The sequence below is a fragment of the Python bivittatus genome, unplaced genomic scaffold (genome assembly GCF_059951505.1).
Source record: "Python bivittatus isolate LINGU-HERP-01145 unplaced genomic scaffold, Pbiv_v1 ctg000590_np1212, whole genome shotgun sequence".
Lineage (NCBI taxonomy): Eukaryota > Metazoa > Chordata > Lepidosauria > Squamata > Pythonidae > Python > Python bivittatus.
Window position 1 is genome coordinate 28,834,674 of NW_028277086.1, and position 21,008 is coordinate 28,855,681.

The following is a 21,008-nucleotide window of genomic DNA, read 5'->3' on the forward strand; positions in this document are numbered from 1 at the left end:
GTGCTGAAGCCTTGATAGAACGGCTGCTGTTCGTTGATGGACAGATCAATCTGGCTTCTTAGTAGAGCTATTAATGGCTTCACTCCACTTGCTTTATTAAAATTGCAGGAAGTTCCATTTTTCGGTTATGGCCATTAATGGTAGTTAGGCAGTTAAAAATATACTAAAACACTTCAGGCAACTACATATAGGATCTTTACTTGGAAAAGCAAATAGCAGCATTGTTTTTAATAGAAGTACAACAATATGATTAGAAGTTGTATGATCTGTGGTTGTTTTTTAGCCAACTTTTATTTTGCAGTATGACTAATGAAACTCCTTTGGACCAATCACTTTATCTGGAAAATGTATTTGAAGCAAAAGATATGTACACGGTTTCACTTGGAAACAGATATGCATGGATCTATTTTTATGTATACTGTCAGCAAAGTTTTGGGAAGCAGCATATAACTGATTCTACTTTATAATGTAACTAAATACAGTATCTGTATTTTTGCAGATATTGGAAATATGCATGCATGTTTCATATAGAATCAATGAATAAATAAAATGCAGTACAAGAAAGAGTCCAGATAATGGTTGAGATCTGGCCTGAACAAATATTCCTAAATATTTTCTATTTCAGATTTAAATCTTTCCAACCTTTCTTTTAAAAAAAGGCAGAACTGAAACTTTATATTTTTATATTCATGATATATCTCAGATATGGGACCAGGCTGTTAGTTAAATAATCTTAAGCTAAGTGGAACCTCCAGCAATTACATTTTTTTCAAAAACGACTTCTACTTTATATAGCATAAGAATCATCAATATGTATGCTTGCAGACAATGATAATTCTTGATACTTTGATGCAACCTGATGATAGAGCTATACAAGTAATAGGATAAATCACTTTGTAGCATATATAAACAATCTGTTGCTGCATTCCACATGCAGATTTTTCATTCCATTTTTGCATGGATCTTTTAGTTAGCCTCCATGATCAAGAAATCCAGAATTCATTATCTTTCGATAGATTCAAAATACTAGTGATAGCCAAGAAGAACATATACATCCAGTTCAACTTGTTCAAACCCAGCGCTCCAGGTTTGTTGAACTTAATGGCTGGGATGAGAGTTGAAGTCTAATACATCTCTCACATTGCTCTAACTAGCCCTTTTGGCTATCTCCCTAGTCTAAATTGACTCTCTAACTCAATATATTTGCTTTGAGCCAAAATGAAGATCAACAATTGTCATTAAAAGTTGGAAACCTTTTTCAGAAGGGTTTTTTTTTTTTTTTGGAAGAATGTCATAATGAACACTGGTCAGCAGAATTAAATATTTCCTTGAACTATGCCTACTACAATTTTTAAATGAAGGCACTCTAGACAAATCCTAGAATACTTTTAGCATTAATATTTCAGACGCATTATATTCATCAGGTATGCACTTTCCTTGTCTCTGTGTGCTAACTTTTAAATTAGTGTAATGGTAGGTGGGAATGATTTTGGGAGGCAGGGCAATGAGATGCAGTCAGATAAAAGGCAGCATAGCCCACAGCAGGCAGTCAGGAAATAGGCTGCAGACTAGCACTTGGTAGAGCACCCATGGAGGCCTTGGAAAATATATTCAGATACTGTGGTGGGTCTATACCTACAAATATTAGAATAATGCAAGCGATGATATTTGTTGTGGCACTCTATGGGAGCAAAAGTTGGACTTTGAAGAACCAGGATAGGAAGAGTATTGACCCTTTTGAATGTTGCTGTTGGAGATGATTCCTGAGAATACTGTGGACAAACAGGAAAAAGAAATTGATCATTGAACAAATCAACCCAGAGTTCTCACTCAAGGCACAAATGACCAGGCTCAAATTATCCTACTTCAGACACATTTTTTAAATTTAATTAATTAATCCCGGTCCATCTCCCCCTAATGGGGGACTCTGGGCGGCTCACAACTCATTAAAACAATAAATATACAATTACATAAAACCTAAAACCTGTACAGAACAACTAAGAAAGAGTCCAAGAGGTCGATAGTTCAGAGCAGCAAATGCCAGGCCTCTAAGGGACAAGCAATCCCTTAGATTATGCAAAGACCTAGCTTTCTGAAGAAGGCTGTAATGCTGGGAAAGGTGGTAGGGAAAGAGAAAAAGAGGAAGACCAGCAGCAAGGTGGATGGACTCAGTTACAGTGGCGAAGAGTGCACTGTTGGAAGTCCTGAAGGGCCAGGTTAGGATAGATTGTTATGGAGAAAAATATATCTGTGTGGTCGCTAGGAGTCAACAACAGCTCGATGGTACATAATCAAGAAATAGTAACAGGTCAGCAGCAAGCACTACTCCAATCACACACACTGAGCAAGCAGCAGCAGTCACAAAACAGCAAGCTAGGCCAAACAGCAGTGTACATCTTCTTGACTATTCTGCTCTCCTTTTCTTCCTGTTTCTTGGCTTTTCCCTATCCTCAGTTGAACTGATCACTTATTCAAACAATATTTTATTGTATTTTTATTTTATCAGCCTGTAAACTGAATCAGTTTGTTTCAGTGGTATGCAATTATAATAAATAAATATACTCAGATATATGCAATGTACTGACGTACATTCAGGATGCATTATATTTCTCTCAACTCTAATTTCATTCACTTTTATGATATTGCACTAAAAGATAGGATGAAGTCTGAGATCCATGGACCTAGATATAGTTTCAGTGACTATTTGTGCTTTTAAAGGAAACACTTTAACAAAAATGTTCTTTTTTTCCCTTAAGGGATCATATAAGAATAAGATGTATCCAGAAACTGTGTCATTTGTAATCTATTTTTACATGCTTTAGGTTTTTATTTTTAAAAAAAACCTTTTAATGAAGCATTTGGTTTTCAGCAACTTGAAAGCAACATTTCAAAATAAAACTTTGTACCTTCCGTAGAAACTAATCCTTTACTAGCTACACTAAATACAAATTATAATGTGGAGGTCACTGTGCCATTCTCTGCAGCTTTAGTTTGTTCTTCACACTCTATATTGCAACAAAGACATGGAGTAACAAGATGGTTTTTATAAGAAGGCTAGTCTAGTTTCACAGATGGCATTCATCTTGCAATATGGCAATCAAGGAAAGTAGAATGCTACTTACTAGTGTCACCAGATCTAGGTTGCAAAAATATGACTATCACTAGATGCAGAGAACTCTCTCTGCTGCCATCTAGCAGATGTCTGAATTTTAGCAGACCAGATTTGATATCCTTATTTATAGATTGTAGACAATGCCATCTAATGGATAGCATATGAAACCAATCTCTTTGCCATGGGTGGCTAATAAAATTTGGCTCAGCACATAAACTACAGAAATTGACTCTAGTAACTTTATATAAAGGGAACAAAAGCAACTTTTGCCAGTTATGAATCTTGAAAAGAATTATTAAAAAAAATTAACTCTGTCCTCCAAAAGATGATACTTTTGCTGTAACTTCTGACTTCAACAAGTAAGTCTTGCATAGTAACGGATTATTAGTGGATTTTAGTGATACAGTAGTGTCTCTTTAAAGGCTGTTAGCTCCCTGTCCAAGGAATTGGAAATACAGCAAAATTAGGAAGAAACTACTCTAAATCCCAATAAGAAGGAAGAACTACCATATTCAGAAAAGGCCCTTAGAATATGGGGAAAAAAACAGAATTCAGAAGGGTACACAGAATGGCAGGCAGATATAATTCATTGATTGAGCAGCTGAAAAACAGTAGAATTTTGAAGCAAGTGCCATTCTTCTGAGTTTAGGTCAAAATCTCTGATGATTGAGAAAGAGAAAAAAGCTAGATTTGAATGCAGAAATTCACTCAGTTCACACTTGCACATATATTCAACACTCAATAAAAAAGGAACCCATGGCTTTAAATTTTTTAAGAATTTAAATGTGGAGAATATTATACCTGCACAAAACTATAAGTGGCATTTGCCAGGTCTTGAATGAAGTTTCCAGACTTTGCAGCCAGACTGTAATTTTTAAGATAACCGAAGAGAAAAATGTTAATGTATGAAATAATTCTAATTAATTGATTTACAAGTAAATTCATATTAACATTCGTGTTTGCTGATCTCCTTTGTGGAATGTGACTCTGGCATATTCAGGTGGAAAAGGTATATATTTGTTGAAGCTAACACAATGAAAAGTGAGGCATAGATCATTTTGATTGACTCAGTCTCTTTATTGAAAATTTAGAATGCACAACAGCTTCATATCCAGTTAATGCTAGATACTGTAATTGTGTCAATTAAGAAAGGTGTTTAAAAGAGCACTTTGTATATTCTAACATTAGAAACCAATATTTTTCTAAGTTTATTTGCAGATACTAGGAAACAGAATACAATTCTTTTTTTATTGTGCAGTTGCTAAACAGGCACTGCTGTTATAAAAGAAATACATGTAACTATTTTTTGCAGAGATAACAGGGCTGCAAAACTGCTTGTGCTTCTGGGAAAAAAATATTCCATTAATCAAGCATAAAGTCTTACACAGATGGCTGGTAGAATAGATTATGGCTCGTAATCCTTTTGTGTCCTAGAAGATTAAGGATATTCTGGTGCAACAGTAGTCAGCTGACACTTAAAAAAAACAAAACTGAAAATTCTTGGTGTAATCCAGCAAGGGCTAAGGCTTTCCAGGATCATAGGAATTTAATTCTAAAGACCATTCTGGTAGATTGAGGGGGTGTAAACTACATACTTCTGGTTTGCTGCCCGCATTAGTTCACGCAGTAAAGCAGCATTTCTGCAATCACATTTCAATCTGGCATCCTAAGTCTTATGATCAGATCAGCTTCAGACATTCTTCAGTGGAGATAATGGCACAGTGGGCTATGGTTGCTGTGCAAGGAGAATAAGAAAGATGGATGTGTCAGTAGGTACGGGAAGGAATGAGTGCTCATGCATTCTAAGATCTCTGTGATGGACTGGCAAGATATGGATCTGTATGAAGATTACAAATCTCCTTTTGATTTTGATACTGGAGTTAATAAAAACTACCTTTACTTACTGCCCAGCATGACTTTCTCCCCTCCTGAATCTCCCGCACTGAAGAATTCTGGTAACTCTCTTGATGTTTTAATATCTGTAATATTCTGAAAATTAGTACTGTAAGAGGAGATAATAGCTCAGCTTGCTTTCAGTGTGTAATAATGGGTTCTGATCTGCCCATTGGAACTGGAAACAGTCATACTGTAAAAAGATTCTCAGTGCTTAGAAACAAGCATTTTTTGTACCATAATCTTAGTGGATACAGGGATATAACTGCTTAGATGGAAGCAACTGAAAGCCTAGTTTAGAATATAAATATATGAAATAGAATCTTGATATCTGGTACTGCCTTGCAGCTCCTAAACCTACCTTGAGTCTCTTAGGCTTGGAGAATGGTTGGTTTCTGATTCATGGGAAATTGAAATGACTCTAATAAGAGCAGGAGGGATACCCAGAACCTAATAATCGAAAATCAATGTTTCAAATGTACTAGATTTGAACTCTTTTAGGGATCAAATAAAAATCATCCTACATGATGGATATAGCTGTTTAGGAAGTTCAAAATATATCATTTAGATGTTATTTATATCTAAATAGTATATTTTGAACTTCTTAAACAGCTGTAGTTGCACCATTATTCTGGATTTTTTATCAGTAAAAACATCTGTTAACATTTGTAGAGTTCTCTTTGTTGTATTTTGACACTTTTGCTTCTGTATCTGGTTGACAAGCAGTAGTACTCTTCAGAATGATTTTGATGCCTTCTAATTGATATGTAACGATTTTGCTATCTGATTACAATAGCTTCAGACTACCTGGCAGTCTAGAGTTATAATTTGGCTGCAGAGCAGGAAGTCGTAGATTTGATGCTTCCTTAGCTCATGACAACACTCCCTGGTTTGTCTTACCTGCCTCTCCCCCTAAATCTTCACAATGATGCAAATTGTGCTTTGGATACTTCCAAGCATTATAGGAATGGTTATGAATAGTGTTGAATAAACATTAATTGGCATTAATTTCTAAATCAGGAGCAAAGATTTTAATGTTGCCAAATTGTAGCATTTAAACAAGGCCCAGCCAATGTGGCCTATGGTGAAGAATGCTAAGAGTAGTAATTCAGCAACATTTGGAAGTCCCGCATTTTACTCATCCCTGCTACTTGTAGGCATTTTAATTTCTAAATGAATTGAGTGGAATTTTTGTAAATTTTAAATACTGGAAAATACTCATTACGAATTTGCAAGAGCCTGTTTCAGGTAACTTGCAGTGAATTAGCATATCAGGTTTGAGAATGTCTTGCCTTACTACTCTTCCTACTCTTCAGGGTGAGAGGAAAAGAGATTTATGACTTGAAAATTCTACCAAAACTCTTTCCAGCTACTTACGATGAGTTTGCATATTCTTCATCATAATTACTACTCCATCATTACTCAGTTACTTGCTATTGCCACCTAAATTTTCCACAGTTGCACTAGGTGAACGATCTCAGGTCTAATTATTCTGCAATTAATATTACATGTAAAGGGGCTTGGGATTCTGTCTTTCTATCCATCAGCAAGATAATTTCCAAAAACCAAACACAACAGGACCAAATTTGGTATGGGAGGAGAAGATTTAGTTTGAAAATGAGCTAGATCTGGCCAAGGATTACAGAGAAAAATATTCTGGTTTAAAAACAAACACCTCTACTACATCCCATGGGATAGCCAGTTGGATTTTGACTTGGAGTGTTAGTGTTTTGTTCTAATCCCCTCCCTTTTTCTGATCACGTGACCTACAGCAAGCACATGCAGCCCACCCTGTGTTTCCCAGTGCACACATTCACAGACACAACATACAACTTTATTACAGAATATAGTTGCCTCCTATGGCTAATGCTGGTAAAGAGGTTGGAAAGAATTCCAGAAGTCATTCAGTGCATGCTTCCAGTTTCTTGCTTCTCAGTTCTTTCTGCTATGTGGCGAGAAGTGCCTTAAGATTAAGGCACATACAGGCCTTTAACCAATAGCAAAATGATCTGATACTTTTAATCCATTGTATGCCACCTTGAGTTGTTTTGATTAGGTGACCCTATAAATTGAATAAACAGAGTGCTATTCTGTGGTGTTATCTTTATGATCCTTTCATGGCTCCTTTCGGCACTGAATAACAGATTGACTGGATCAGTTACCTGCGTAATCCTTAGCTAGAAAAATTTTCAATTGCTACTGTTGGAATGTCCTGTATGAATTATGGAGTCCCAATATTGTTTTGATGTTCTTTGTTGATACTTAAGTATTTTCTTCAGTAGTTTCAGATGATTCCAGGGAAATCTTGGGTCTCTTGGAAGCATATTTGGGGGCACTGAGGAGGATTGGGCCTTGATGACAAAGAAAGGACTGGAATTGTGGATCACTTTCTGTAATAACTAATATTCTCATGCCCTATAATTCTTCCATATTTAATTATACTCTAGGATTCAGTTTGGTCATAGGGAATGACTCAGTCCTATTGCAAATGGGTAGCACTCTATGCAGGTAACTTCTGACTCTTTTCCAGTCATTGCAACTGTAATACATTGTCATGGTATTGATTTCTTGAGGCCTGGAAACAAGTAGTTTGGGGTGCCACTTCTGCGCTGATTGTAGCATTGAATCTCATTCCTCTAAAAATGAGAGCGGTAGAAAGAAATTTCTCTGACAGCAGTATATTATGGGGGTAGAGGAGGAGGGATAGTATTTTGTGTCTGGAGATAAGTATTGCTCACTGTTTACAGTTGATAAGCTGTGTCATGCATCTCTGAGTGCTGCCTCTTAAGTTCAGTGGCTATAGTTAAGGCCAGTGAGAGTAGTTGTTAAAAGTCTGAAATGAGAAATCTTGGGAGGACAGTGAGGCTGGAGGGGTTTAAGAGCCTTGTGGGAAGCCACGCAGTAGAACCAAAATCTAAATATCAGCCGTGATTGTGACTTAATTTTTTTTTCCTAAATAAAGCAGGTCACTATTAGGAATGCTTTACTATCTTAGCTGAACTCTGATCATGGTCAAATCTGGCTGGGGTTTCTTCAGTTTTTATATTTATTTATTCAGCCTGTTTTTTAAGCAGGCCATCTTGGTTTTTCATAAGAACGTAATGCTCCACAACAGGAATTCATGCTTCTGCTGCTTTCCCTCCTCATTTTAGAAATAAATACATTTACTAGAAGTGGGTAGAGATGCAGTAGAATGCATGTAGGAGTCTGTCACCCCATTTGCAGCTCTAAAGCACCCCAAGACTGAGTTGTCAAATTTCTTTGGAGTGACTTATAGCAAAATAAGAATGGAAATTGGACTTTTGGATCTGGTCAAAATATGATCAACTCACTGGGGGGCCTCCTGTAGCCTACTGGCAGGTCAGGAAGTGAGTCATAGCCCAGACCCATAGGAGAGTTGCTTATCCTTGACTTAAAAGAAAAGTGTAATATTTGGAGAAAATGTTGCTGTAACTGCTTTGCAATCTAATAGTAATCTGCAATACTCGTAGTTAAAGAGTAACTGATAGGTTCAGACCTACTTAAAGGATTGGCTCCAGGATATAAGGAGCCCTTGGTGAAACATCTACTTGTGGTCCAGTTCTTGGTTTATAGATCATAATATAAAATACTATGGGGCCAGGAAGTTGTGTCCAACCATGCTTTCAATTTTCACACTGAATGAGAATAGGTCATTGACGTCATGGGGATAAAAAGGGTGGCTAAGTGGAATTGCTTGGCACAGCTTACTGTTAGGGTAGGGGGAGGACAACCATCAACAGTGTGCTCTAGTCCTCAGCTGTCTACAGAGACCCATATTTTTTATGACAGTTGATGAAATGTGCTGCCTGAAACTAAGTTGTATGTCTAGGTTTTTATTGAAACTGATTCTTGACCTGGCATTTAAATTTAAAAAAGCCTGCTTCTTTGGCCTCTGAATTATTATTTTATAATTTCCTTCAAATGAGTTTTAGTCAGTTGGACAAGTTGAACTTCACATTTGATACTACTTGTCTTAGCTCTTTTCACATCTTGCAGTATGTCAATCCCTTTTTTCATATACCCAGCCTGTCCTAATGGCTTCCATTCTATTTCACTGTGGAACGTCTTCATAGTGTGATGCCAAGTTGACAATTTTGATCTGCTTTCTAAAGGTCTGCTGAAAAATGAAGCAATTCCTGAAGGAGAAGATGCTGTTGCTACAATTAATGTAGAAGCTCTGTCTGAAGAAGAACAAGATGAACTTAGAAGAGAGCTTGCTAAGGTAAATTTAATTTGAAGTGGCAGTTTTCTTTGTGATCCCCAAGACTAATGTGAAACATTTACTTATGCAACTATATTTAACAAAGATGAAATGACTGAGTTAACAGATTGTGCTAAGCCATGTTGTATTTAACCACCATTTAAGAAACCACAGTAGGCTGGAAGCCACACTTCTGCTTCCTGCCCTTCTGAAGGGCTGCAAGGATTACGCCTAGGAATGTCTTCAGAATGTGAGGGTCTAAAATTTAACCCCATCCACCACTGGAAGTTCTGGAGCCACAAGTACAGTGGGCTGCATATTGACTGGGCTGCTCACTGGGGGCTTACATATTACAATGGCTGGGTCCAGCCATTGACATCATCTATAAATTGTCAATGTGCCCTTTTTCTGAGGTTGCTGTGAACAAAATAAGCTTAGTTTTTCAAGAAGGTCTGAATGGTATGGTATATCCTATGGAAAGCCTATATAGCAACCTGTGGCTCCCAGAGCATCCCTGGAGTGGGCGGAGCTAAAATGTTAAGCCTCTTTTTTTTGTTTGTTTTAGGTAAGTTGGGGGTGAAATAGGAAGTTTAAAAGTACCTATTTCAACTTTCACAGTCACCTGAAATTTACAGATTAAGATGATTTCCCCTTTGGCAGGAGTAACGAAGCAAAATGGGTGCCTTAAGCCCCTGCTTGGCTCAAGGCACCCATTACACCTCTTTAAAATAATCCAAGTCTTCCCCTAACACTGCCCCCCCGAACTTAAAAAAGTTGTCTCTCTAGTGATGTCATCCCAAGAGATACCCCCTACAGACTGTTCTTCTGTAGAAAACCTCATAATTAAGGGTCATTTTAAGATCTCTATCTAATTAGCATTGGCTCTCTGTTTAATTACGGGTTACTTGAGGGACCATCTCTCCCCGGTTGTTTCTACCCATCCAATCTGGCCCAGCAGAACGGGCATGCTTCAGATCTCATTGGCTAAGGAATGCCAGTTGGTGGAGCCCAGAAGGCGTGCCCTTTCTGCCACAGCACCTGCCCTGTGGAACATTCTTCCTCTGGAGATTAGGATGGCCCCAACCCTCCTGGCCTTTTGTAAGGCCCTAAAGACCTGGCTCTGGGCCCCACCCCCTGAGTGTGTGAAAGGACCTGTCTCCTGATTGTATTAGCGTTGTTGATTGTGATATTTTCCTTGGCTGCAGTGCATTTTAATTTTTGTATTCATGGTGGTGTAGTTTTTTTACTTGATATTGTTTGCCACCCAGCGCCACTTCTTGAGATGGGCAGCTATACAAATTGATTAAATAAATCAATTAATAGTATTGTAGTAGATTCTTAGTAGAGTTGAGACTTGATAAAACACTTATGCAAGTTGATGATGTGTAAAGTAGTTATTTCTTTAGATTTTATTGCTTAAATTGATAAAACATAGTATGGATACTGCCTGTGACCTGGAATAGTTGAATACTAGACATTTATTGAATTTGAACTGGCCTAATATATTTGATTCCACTCTATCCACTGTGTATGTTGAAATCTACAATAAAATAAGCACACAAATCTTTTTCCAAAAGAAGAAGTACTGCTAATTGTGTGAAATAGCACTTTCTTTATACCTAACGTCCCTTTCATTGCTTTGCTTCATGGATTCTGTCTGCTAGGTAGAAGAAGAAATCCAGACTTTGTCACAGGTGTTAGCTGCCAAAGAGAAGCATCTAGCTGAAATAAAGAGGAAACTAGGCATCACTTCACTGCAGGAGCTGAAACAGAATCTTTCTAGAGGGTGGCAAGATGTAACTTCAACAAATGCGTATGTTTATTTTACTATTTGAAGGTGAAGTGAAAGTGCTTGAGTTTAATTAGCTGAGTTCCATGGCTATTGTCCAGAGAAATGTATAATTTGAGATCTAAAGGAGCAGGAATGTTTTTTGTTTGGGATCTAGCGGAGGGGGGCAAGTTGAACACTCTGCATGGGTATCTGATTATTTGCTTTTTTCCTGATGTGCATCACATAAACCATGGTTTGTTGAACAAACCATTGCAGCCTAGTTAAGGCAAAACGTTAGACCATCATGTTTTATTAACTCTAAAGCCCGGGACACATCACAGGAAGGCAAAAGCAAACAAAACACGTGATGGCTTAGCACAGTATGTGAATAGAGCTGCTGTCTGGAAGTTTTTCCATTGGGAGAGCTTTCAAATGTGTAACACGTGTGTACTATCTATGTCATGGCAACTTTAAAGTAGAGTGGCAGATGATTTTCAGGGCAGATAATATTTAGAATTCTTCTGAACATGTACATCAACATCCACACTCAATACTTTACTACTCTAAGGAGCTTATTTTTAAAAATGTTAGTAGCTATAAGACCACCATTGTCTAAGATTAAAGCAATGTGGCTTTTCTCATATGTAGTTGCCTTTTTTTAACAAATAAAATAGCAAACTCTAGCAGTAGCGCAGTAACCTTAATTTATCTTAATAGAAGAAAGGGAAACACCATTTAACATTTAATCTAAAGCTGATGTTGAGTGGAAATTTTAGCATGTTAAGAGGCTTTCTTATGAAGTTTTTCATGGGGTACATTACATCTTAATTTTAAATGTACTGGAAGGGGAATGATGAATATTTACACCCAGAACCTTTGAGATTCAGGGGTACAGGAATTGTGGTAACAGAAATCGACTGACTTTTGGATACAGGTATAAGAAGACATCAGAAACACTATCTCAGGCTGGACAGAAAGCTTCTGCTGCTTTCTCAACAGTGGGTTCTGCCATCACAAAGAAGCTGGAAGATGTGAAGTATGTTTTATTTTCCCCCCTGAGCTATTTATGTTGTAATGGAGCTTAATTGTACTAGATTAAAAAAAAGGTTAATACTGTCTGTGCTGCAGAATCTGTCTGGATTGTAGCAGGAACACAAATCCTTATCTTCCTTCTTGGCTGTTACTTTTGAAATGTTTCAGCAGAGTATCACCACTTTTGGCTACTGAGTTCTAATGGTGGACATACAAAAACATCCTGACATGCTGTATACCAGGATAATGGCTTTTATATGCTTTGTATTTTTCCTGTGCTGTTTATTACTCGCAATTAAAACAATTGATTAACTACTTTTTAATACATTTTACTAATGTTGTAATGCACTCAAAGAATTTTGGTTGCCAGACAGATGAGAAGCATAATAAACAAGAACAATGATCAAAGGACAGTAAAAGGCCTTAGAGATTTTGTCTTTACTATAGATATAATTTTGATTCAAGAAAGTTGATCAGGATAGTGTTGTTTTTGTATTAGAACCTTTTTGCGGGAAGTGGTTGGGGATTTTGCAACTGAGTTAGATGACTAGCAGAGTTCCATATTGAGACTTAGAATATTATTTGCAGTTGGGGCTGAGAATACTGTTCCATTGAATCTGGGAATAACAGCTCACATGTGCATGAACTCTCAGCTTCTCTTACCTGCTTCTCAAAAAGAACAAATTAAAAAAGGAAATGATCTGAAACTTGCATTAGGAGCAGCAGGCAGCCTGGGCTATAAAAGTAGAAAATTTTCCAAGTGCTAGCATGTTGTGAATGTGAATTCCCCTGCATGGCTTACAAAACTCCCGATCACCCTTGCTTAGAATTAAACTGTTAACATGTTTTTGAATTATTGTACAGTTGATGAGGATTTGCAGAAAAATGCTTCTGCACTGGGATGCAAGATTCTTGGCAAACTGATATTATACAAGCCGTAGCTCTGAATTCTATTCCCTGGCATTATGCTATAACTTTGCATGTTGAAGGTAGGGCAGTTATTAATAATACTGAATGTAACAGAGTATTTAGTTAAAGCACAGTTGTAGGAAGTTTATATGTAGAATTAAAGCTGGGATCATCTGATTGTTCTTTCATCTACACAAACAAACAAAACAAATCACCTGCATTTAATTTTAAAACTGCTGAATTGAAAAAAAAACACTGGAGAATAATCTGAGTTGATACTGTTTTCTTGAAATCTACTTCCGATATCTACATATAGTTTTACAATACTCTTACTTTGAAAATGGATTTATCTATTTATATAGAACTTTATTCTTATTTCTAAATATTGCTTGATATCCTACAGTGCAGGCATTTATTCTTTTAGGTGAGATGTCAAAAAGGTTCTGGAAGAGTATGAGTCAGTATACGTGGCCTGAAACTCCTCTGCAAATTCTACCATTACAGTACTGTCAAAAAGTATATTTTCTCTTCAGGGACATGCTAATCACTCTTTATAACCAGATTTTCCTTTCTTTTAATGCTGCCATTTAGTATACGTTGTCTACAGCATTCAATTAGTATGCCTGCTATGAGGTAAAGTATGTATTGTTTAGTAGTGTGCCCAAACTTACCATAATGTGAATAAGAATGGCTCGATTTGGTTAGTACAACTATGCCAGGTTATTAAATAAATAAAAGTATCAGATTTATTGTATACAAACTGCTTGGCCACTCGACTGTATTTAAAACAAGAAAATACACTGAAAATGCTATCAATAGTTTGGTTAGTGGGGAAAAAACCCTATTTGTACAGCTCTGAACATGATTCAGAGTAAATATGATTATAGAACTCAGTAAGCACATCTAGAATGAGAGTGATAAGTATGTGAGTGATAACCTTTTTAAGAACAATTCCCCCTGATCTCTAACAAGATTGTGGTGAGGAAGAAGGGTGCTTACTACAGTTAAAGTATTAGAGGTTGCATCTTAAATACTATTTAATACTATTTAATTTTGTTTATAGGTTCCCTCTCCCATTTAGTCTGAGTTTGAATGTATATTTCTTACTTGAAAATTAAGTATTCTTTCTTTTTTTAATTAGAAATTCACCAACATTCAAATCATTTGAAGAAAAAGTGGAGAATTTAAAGGTAAATTTTAACAAAATTTGTTGCTAAAGGAGAAGGAATTGGTTACCAAGGCTTACCAAGATACTAATAGTTTAACTCTTACATTTCTCCCGGCTATGTGATGAATTTTACATTTAGCACTATTCTATCTTAGCAACTGCAAGATAGAGAAGAACTTTTGTTCTTGAGAATAGAACAAAGTAGATTCAGTGTGAGTACCTTTGGAAATACTGTACAGTAGTAGAATAGTGCTTTTATTCCACTTCATGACTTTTCAGCTTTATTAGTACATAATACTGTGTCAGGATTCTGGAAATTATGAATCCAAACTCATTAAACTTTTACCAGTGAAACCAACTAAAGCCATGCTGGCTGGGAATTCTGGGTGCTATACTCCACATCTGGAGAGCTGTGGTTTGTTTAGAATTGCTTTTGAGCAGAGGGTTCTGGGTTGACTTTCTAAGCAAGCCAGGATGAGAGGCTTCCTAGGTGTAATAGCTTCTGTGCAAAGAATTATGCAAATGAAAATAGTTTTCTAACAGAACATGGGGCATGAATATATTCCAATGGCAAATTGCTATATCTTCAACATTGGAGGTTTTTTTTTTTTTTTAAATGAATCTCTAATATCTTACCCCAAAATGTTACAAAGCTATGGCTTGTTTAATTTACAAACTTAGATGCGCAAACATACATTTTCAAGGACAAATCTGAATAGTTCAAAATCTAATTTAAAAAAATTACCCCAAAGTGGTTGAAATGCTACATCTTCCAGAAGAATCCTAAATGGGTACTTGGGATGGGAAGGGGAAGTTCTGTAGTTGTATGGAAACTCTTCTTAAGTTCATTTGCTGCCTAAAGTTGGTTAAATGACTGCTAAATATATATGTGTACAGTTGTCTACATTCCCTGTGCTGGGTGAGTGATTCTGGGAATTAAAATCCACAGATGTTAAAGTTGCCAAAGTTGAGAAACACTGGTCTAAAATACAGATTTACAGTATCTGCAGATTAGCCTCATAAACGTTTTCGACTGCCCTCTAGTCTAAGGTTGGAGGTAACAAGCCTGCCGGAGGTGACTTTGGAGAGGTCTTGAATTCTACTGCCAACGCCAGTGCCACAGAAGCTACCACAAAGCAGACTGAAGAGGAGACTCAATGATTGCCTCACCGTTGTACTGTCTACTGCCAGATGCTGCAAGCAAATGCTGATGTGCATCACCTCTGCTGTTGACTCCTCCTATACGTTCTTCTGTTTAGCACTTACCTTTCTAAATATTTAATAGTTTCTTGAGGTTCAGAGTATTTTTGAAATAGGAAAATACACTTGCCTTTGTTAATCTGCAGGACAGGAATTTTTATGTATTTTGAGTATTAGACTTAATTCCAGTCTAGGTAATCACTAAGTTACTGCATTACAAAAAATTAAAAACAGAGCTGGAATATTATGCAGGTTGGATGTGACATTTCCTAACCATTGCCTCATGTCATGTCTCCTTTCACAGACAAACCTTAAAAGTCTTTGTCTAGTCATTAAGTGGATAGTCTTAGTTGATCTTCTTTCAGTAATATACTTTGAACAAATAAATTGATTGGAGTTTTGCAATGGCTATTTTATCACATTTTATTGCAGTTTTGAAAACTGAAGTTTGGTAGTTTCCACAAACATTTCATCTGTGCTTTATTGAAGTTCTCCAGAAAACATTTATTTTGACAGCTTAACTGATCCCAAGCTGAGACGCATTTTTGTCTTGGGGGTTATAGATGGACTTAATTCATTTTTTGCCTTGTCTACTGAATGTTGCAGAAGTAAAATGAACTCATAGGCATGAAGCAGATCACAAATGTAAAATATGTTGACTGAATGCTTAATACCGCGCAGCAGTGCTTCCAAAACATTCCATACTATTAAAAGTGTTAAACATTTATTCCTCTGTCATGGATTTAAAATTATGGGACACAATATATTTCATCCACCTCTCAATTATAATTGAAGTTGTGAGCAGGTTTATACACTTGTGTACCTGGATTCTGGGAATTTGCATCTGTAAGATAATGTCTTCAGTGAAGTAGGAGCCTATCTAAATTGGAAACCCTTGTTGAAGTTTGAGAGTACATTTAAATATTGCAATCATAGATCAATTTGCTATATAAAATGTTAATTAAATTTGCTGTAAAAAGATTTGATTTTCTAGAAGCAAAATGTATTCCACCTTTATATGTTTTACTTTCTGGCACCTTATAAAACTGTATTTTGCAGATGTCTTTGCTATCATCAAGCTTGAACTAAACTAGAACACATTAAGATGCACTGTAACTTGGGCTTTGTCTTTATAGCTGCACCAAAAAGGCTACAAATTATATAAGTCAACTTATGCTGTATTTGACAGCTCTCTGTAGCATTTCAAATTTAGTCTAAATACTTGATTGCATATAAAAATAAAATGCATTGTATTATCAAACATAAATGGCTACCTGAATGTATGTTTTCAAACAAGGTTCTGTATTTCATACTGTCCAGTAGTATGCATATTTACTTGTAAATCCAGTTAGATATTAGTAGAAGTTATCTTTAAAATACTTAGCTACAGTTCTTAATACATGATGTACTGCTCCCAGGATCTGCCTGTTGTCATTGTGTCAGCTTGCTTAGAGAGTTGAATTGGCATTTTTTCTGATTTTTCTAATATCAGACCAATTTTTTTTTTTTTTTGCACATCCAACTTCTGGGCACCCTGTTTTTCTATTGGTTTTGCTCTTGCTTCACCATGCCTCCTAGCTCCTGGATGGAAGCAAACTCCATTCCACCTCCCCTTCCCTAGCTCCACTGCAACTAAGTTAGTACAGGGATATAAGTTGTCTTAACAGGAGAACTCCTTAATTGTTCCAGTCAGTTTCATATAGTGTGATTTTGTTCTGTTTTGTTTACAAAAACCTTGCTCAGCTGAATTTTTCCATTTATATAATCAGGCTGTACTGAATTCTTCCCTCACTGTGCCTCGAACCCAAGTACCCTTCCGCATAAATACAAACTACACTGCAACTGCAGTTAGAACTTTTATAAAATTAATCAAATATTGGCTTCTAACTGGTTTGTTAGAGATTGGATACTGGAAAACAAAACAAAAACTGCCATGTGGAAGTACCCTAAAGAAGCTTAATATATTATAATCTTGGGCTATGTGTGTGTGTTTATGTGTATTCATATTCATAGGTAAGTCTCCAAAGCAGCATGGTACAATTCTGGATTATAAAGCACAAATGATAAATAATTGTTATAAAATTTAGTTATTCCTACAGTTGGAGATGTATTTTGATGTGGCCTGATACCTAGATATTATAAGGATATAACAGGATATGAGAATGGGTGAAATTATATTTGTTTAGGGAACCATTATTCCCCACAGATCTATGAGCCTTTCATTATATCCAATAATCTAACATAGATGTTAACCAAGCACTTGATATTCCAAGATTGGATTTGCAGATAAGTATTACATTCTTTCCTTTTGCCAATTTATTGATGGCTTGAATGATGTTAGGTAGTATACTAATGGTGCTAAATTCAGCATGTCACCTTTGAAAAGCTTATTTGTCCTCCAGGTAGTGACACTGGTGTGCTTCTGCAACATGCTTAACCATGGTTAATTAAGATTTACTCCACCCAATTGATTGGGTTGCCACAATGCACCACACAGGCTGGATTTGTGAATGCACCGGATCAGTTTGTAGTTCAGTTTATCAAATGAAAACTCTTCTAAATTTTAGAAAAGCAATAATCCTTGCTAAATAATAACTTCCCAATAAAAACACAAGGTGGCAGCAGATGAACAAAAAAATCTAAAGACACTGAACTCTCTGACATTTGTAACAGCAGAGGGTGTCTGCTTTTTAAACTTCAGTAATTTAGACACAATTGGTTTGGTCGCTCTGAGTTGTTAAGCAGTGAGATGTTCATAAGTGCTAACTGGGCTGAAAGGAACAAATCCAGCAGTTTTCTTGTTATTTTGAGCTTTCAGTTTCAAGTTTAATTGTCAACCATAGCTTAATTCTGGGTATTGCTGAGAAGACTTCACAAACATGTTAAAAAGTTTGAGTGGAAGACTGACATTTATTTGAGAAATGTAGAAACAGATTGAGCCAGAAGGGGTAGAAGCTGGAAAATTTTGCAATTCACGCCCTAAGTGGCCCAATCCAGATGAACCTTAACACATTTCCTACAAGAAACTGGCTTTGGAAGTCTTCTGGCCCAAGCCGGGGGGGGGGGGGGGGGCACAGGCACCTCAGCTAGCCAAGATGGCAGGAAAATGACGCGTGCAGTGACGTCACAACATACGCCTTGCCCATCGGTACTTGTATCTCCATGTATGACACAAACTCCAAATGTGACGCAACGACAGTGGTAAGTTGGAGTAGGGTAAAAATCACTTCAGCGGCGGCTAGTCGGTCTTTCTGATTACAAACAAGCCAGAGAGGCAAAACCCTCAGGGCTCCAGCTATTTGGGCCCATTCCCTTTTTAGTCTCCGGCATTCTCGCTTCTCCATTCCATAAATACTTTACAGATTTCTCAGTTTCGACTGGGATTCCCTTCCTCCCCGCCTCTGCTGAGAACGACCTCCTGTTGCCTCGCCCTAGAAAGACCCGCCGACTGACTGAGCTCCCAAATGTGAATCACGTGACGACGTCTGGCGAGAGAGCGAACGCCGCAACTGACCGTGAGGAAAGCGGTCGAGCGCCTTCAGCTCCGCACCTCAGCGGAACGAAGGAGTCGGGGTTCTGTACAACCCGAGAGATGTCTGTACAGGCTATGACATCTGGTGCACTTCCGCCTGATTCCAAGCACAGCTTAAGAACCCCCTGCTGCTCAGAATCTCTATGATTGTTGTGTTGAGGCGCTTTGGAGAGCTTACCGCTTCCGGTGTGGGCGGAGCTTAGCCGGCCGCGGGTCGCTTCAGTCATGGCAATCGCCTCTCTCTTGGCTGCCGCTGTTGGGCGACATCTGCGTCGGGGAGCTTCGGTGGGAAGACGCGTCTCCCGCCCGAGTCCAGGGGTGACGTTTGGCTGTCGCCGGGAGGCTTCTTCAAAAGAAGGGAAAGGCGATAGCGGAAGCGAGGTGCGGTTCCGTGCGGACGTGCATCTTTTCTTATTCTCCCCCCGGCTTTCTTTTGCGTATTCATTTTCTTCCGGAACGGGAGAAGAAGCGCGGCCTTGACGGGTCTGTCACGTTGTCGAGGCTCTCCGCCTAAATCCTTTCTCCGGGGACGGCCTGAGTGTGGCTCGGAATTACCTCGGTGCCTGCCCTGTCGCGCTTGGCTCTTAGAGGCTGGACGGAAAAACGTTTCCCGTGTCGCCCAGCCTCTAGTAGTAAAACGGGGTGCTTTCGAGGACAAGCGTGTAATCTCTGTAGTACCGTCCACCCATCGCATCACTGCCGTCTTCTTCTCTCAGCCTTTCCAGACGTAATCATTTTAGTAAATCATCTGCTTTCGCCATGTGCCCAAATATGTGAATCTCTGCAAAGAGCAGCCCAGTCTTTATTTGCTCCAGGAAGATTCACTTGCATCCGTGGTACTCAGAATAACTACTGCTGTTTCCGACCTCTGGGAAGATCATGGCTTTAACTGTTGTGATCTTTGTTATCATAAAAATATTCTCCTCTCATTATTTTATATAAGTTTATCATTGCATTCTTTCCTAGGTTCAGCCTCTTTACCTCTCCAGCACACTGTCCATCTATCTTTTCTTGAACTCAGAAAACAAAACTGCTTCCTTCACTTGATTGTCAAAAGCAGTGTCTTTACAAAGCATATGGCTTGACATTTTGTCATCTAATGTTTAACATTAATCCAGATGTTTCACTTTCCACTTTTACTTCTAAGTTTGCCTTTCTTTTGGCTACCAAATGGATCATCTTTATATCTCAAATAGTGTTTCATCCTTCTTGCTTTTATTCCAGTATCATCTCTTTCAATCCTGCCATTTTTGTATAATGTTCAGAATGAGTTACCCAGATACAGAGAAAATGTGTATCCTTTTCTCATTCACTTTCTTGTTCTGGAAGTTCAGTTCTTATAGTAGCTTTCTGTTCATTTTAGAGGTTCCTAGAAAAATAATTAGCTATTATGGCATACTTATTAGCCCAATATGTGTATATTTAGTATTCTGGCATGATCTGTACAGTCAAAGGCCTTACTGTAGTCAATAAAACAAAAGTAAACTTTGTTTTTAAATTATGTTGCTCTCTCTCCATTATTCATTCAGTGTTAACTTTGTGGTCTTACATTCTTCAGCCTTTCCAAGAGGTGTCTATTCATTTGATATTATCCATATCAACATATGGCACTATTCTTTTTAGTAAGCAAAATGTTGCTTTTCTGAGGAATTTGTGTAATAGTTCAGTAATTTGTATATTCGCTTGCTTTTGCCTTGTTTTGTTTAAGTACACCTTACATATACCTATCTTTTCCAATTCCTAGCCCAGAGAGACTTGTTCCACATTTGTTGACATAAAGCTATTCCATAAAGATTCTCAGTGAAATTTCTAGAATTGTATTTGTAGTTGGTTCATACACTTCTGTACCATTTTGATAGAAAATTATCCTGTTATTTATTGTGCAGTAGCTGAGCATGTAATTAGTAGTGTCTTTTTTTAGTGTTATTTCCACTCCATTCCATTTGGGTCTCATACCCTAAATAGCATATTGTGTAATTTACAATTGTCTGTGCTGCTGAGCCTAATTTCTCTTATTCCTAAAATATCCAGTAGCATTTGTTTTTTTTATGTATTATGAAGTACTGTTTTATTTCATACATCTGAGGCTGAATGTTGGCCATTAAAATAACAGCCTGATCATATGTCTGTTTACCTAGCACTCCCACAGCATTCAGTGAAGTGATTACT

The 21,008-nt window shown here is 37.5% G+C and overlaps 1 protein-coding gene across 8 annotated transcripts in view; it reads left to right on the forward strand.

Annotated features, from left to right (window-relative positions):
• TPD52 (tumor protein D52) overlaps positions 1-21,008 on the forward strand; it is a 74,751-nt gene that overhangs the window by 13,604 nt on the left and 40,139 nt on the right. For 6 of the 8 annotated variants that reach the window (XM_088149192.1, XM_088149193.1, XM_088149195.1 and 3 more), the window contains 5 exons: positions 9,139-9,248; positions 10,892-11,040; positions 11,933-12,034; positions 14,081-14,129; positions 15,152-16,574. In XM_088149192.1, coding sequence (XP_088005318.1) covers positions 9,139-9,248; positions 10,892-11,040; positions 11,933-12,034; positions 14,081-14,129; positions 15,152-15,268 — 527 coding nt within the window. In that variant the 3' untranslated portion in view covers positions 15,269-16,574. Of the gene's footprint in view, positions 1-4,536; positions 5,068-9,138; positions 9,249-10,891; positions 11,041-11,932; positions 12,035-14,080; positions 14,130-15,151; positions 16,575-21,008 lie in introns of those variants that run through there. The other 2 variants (XM_088149200.1, XM_088149199.1) reach the window with 2 other exon arrangements.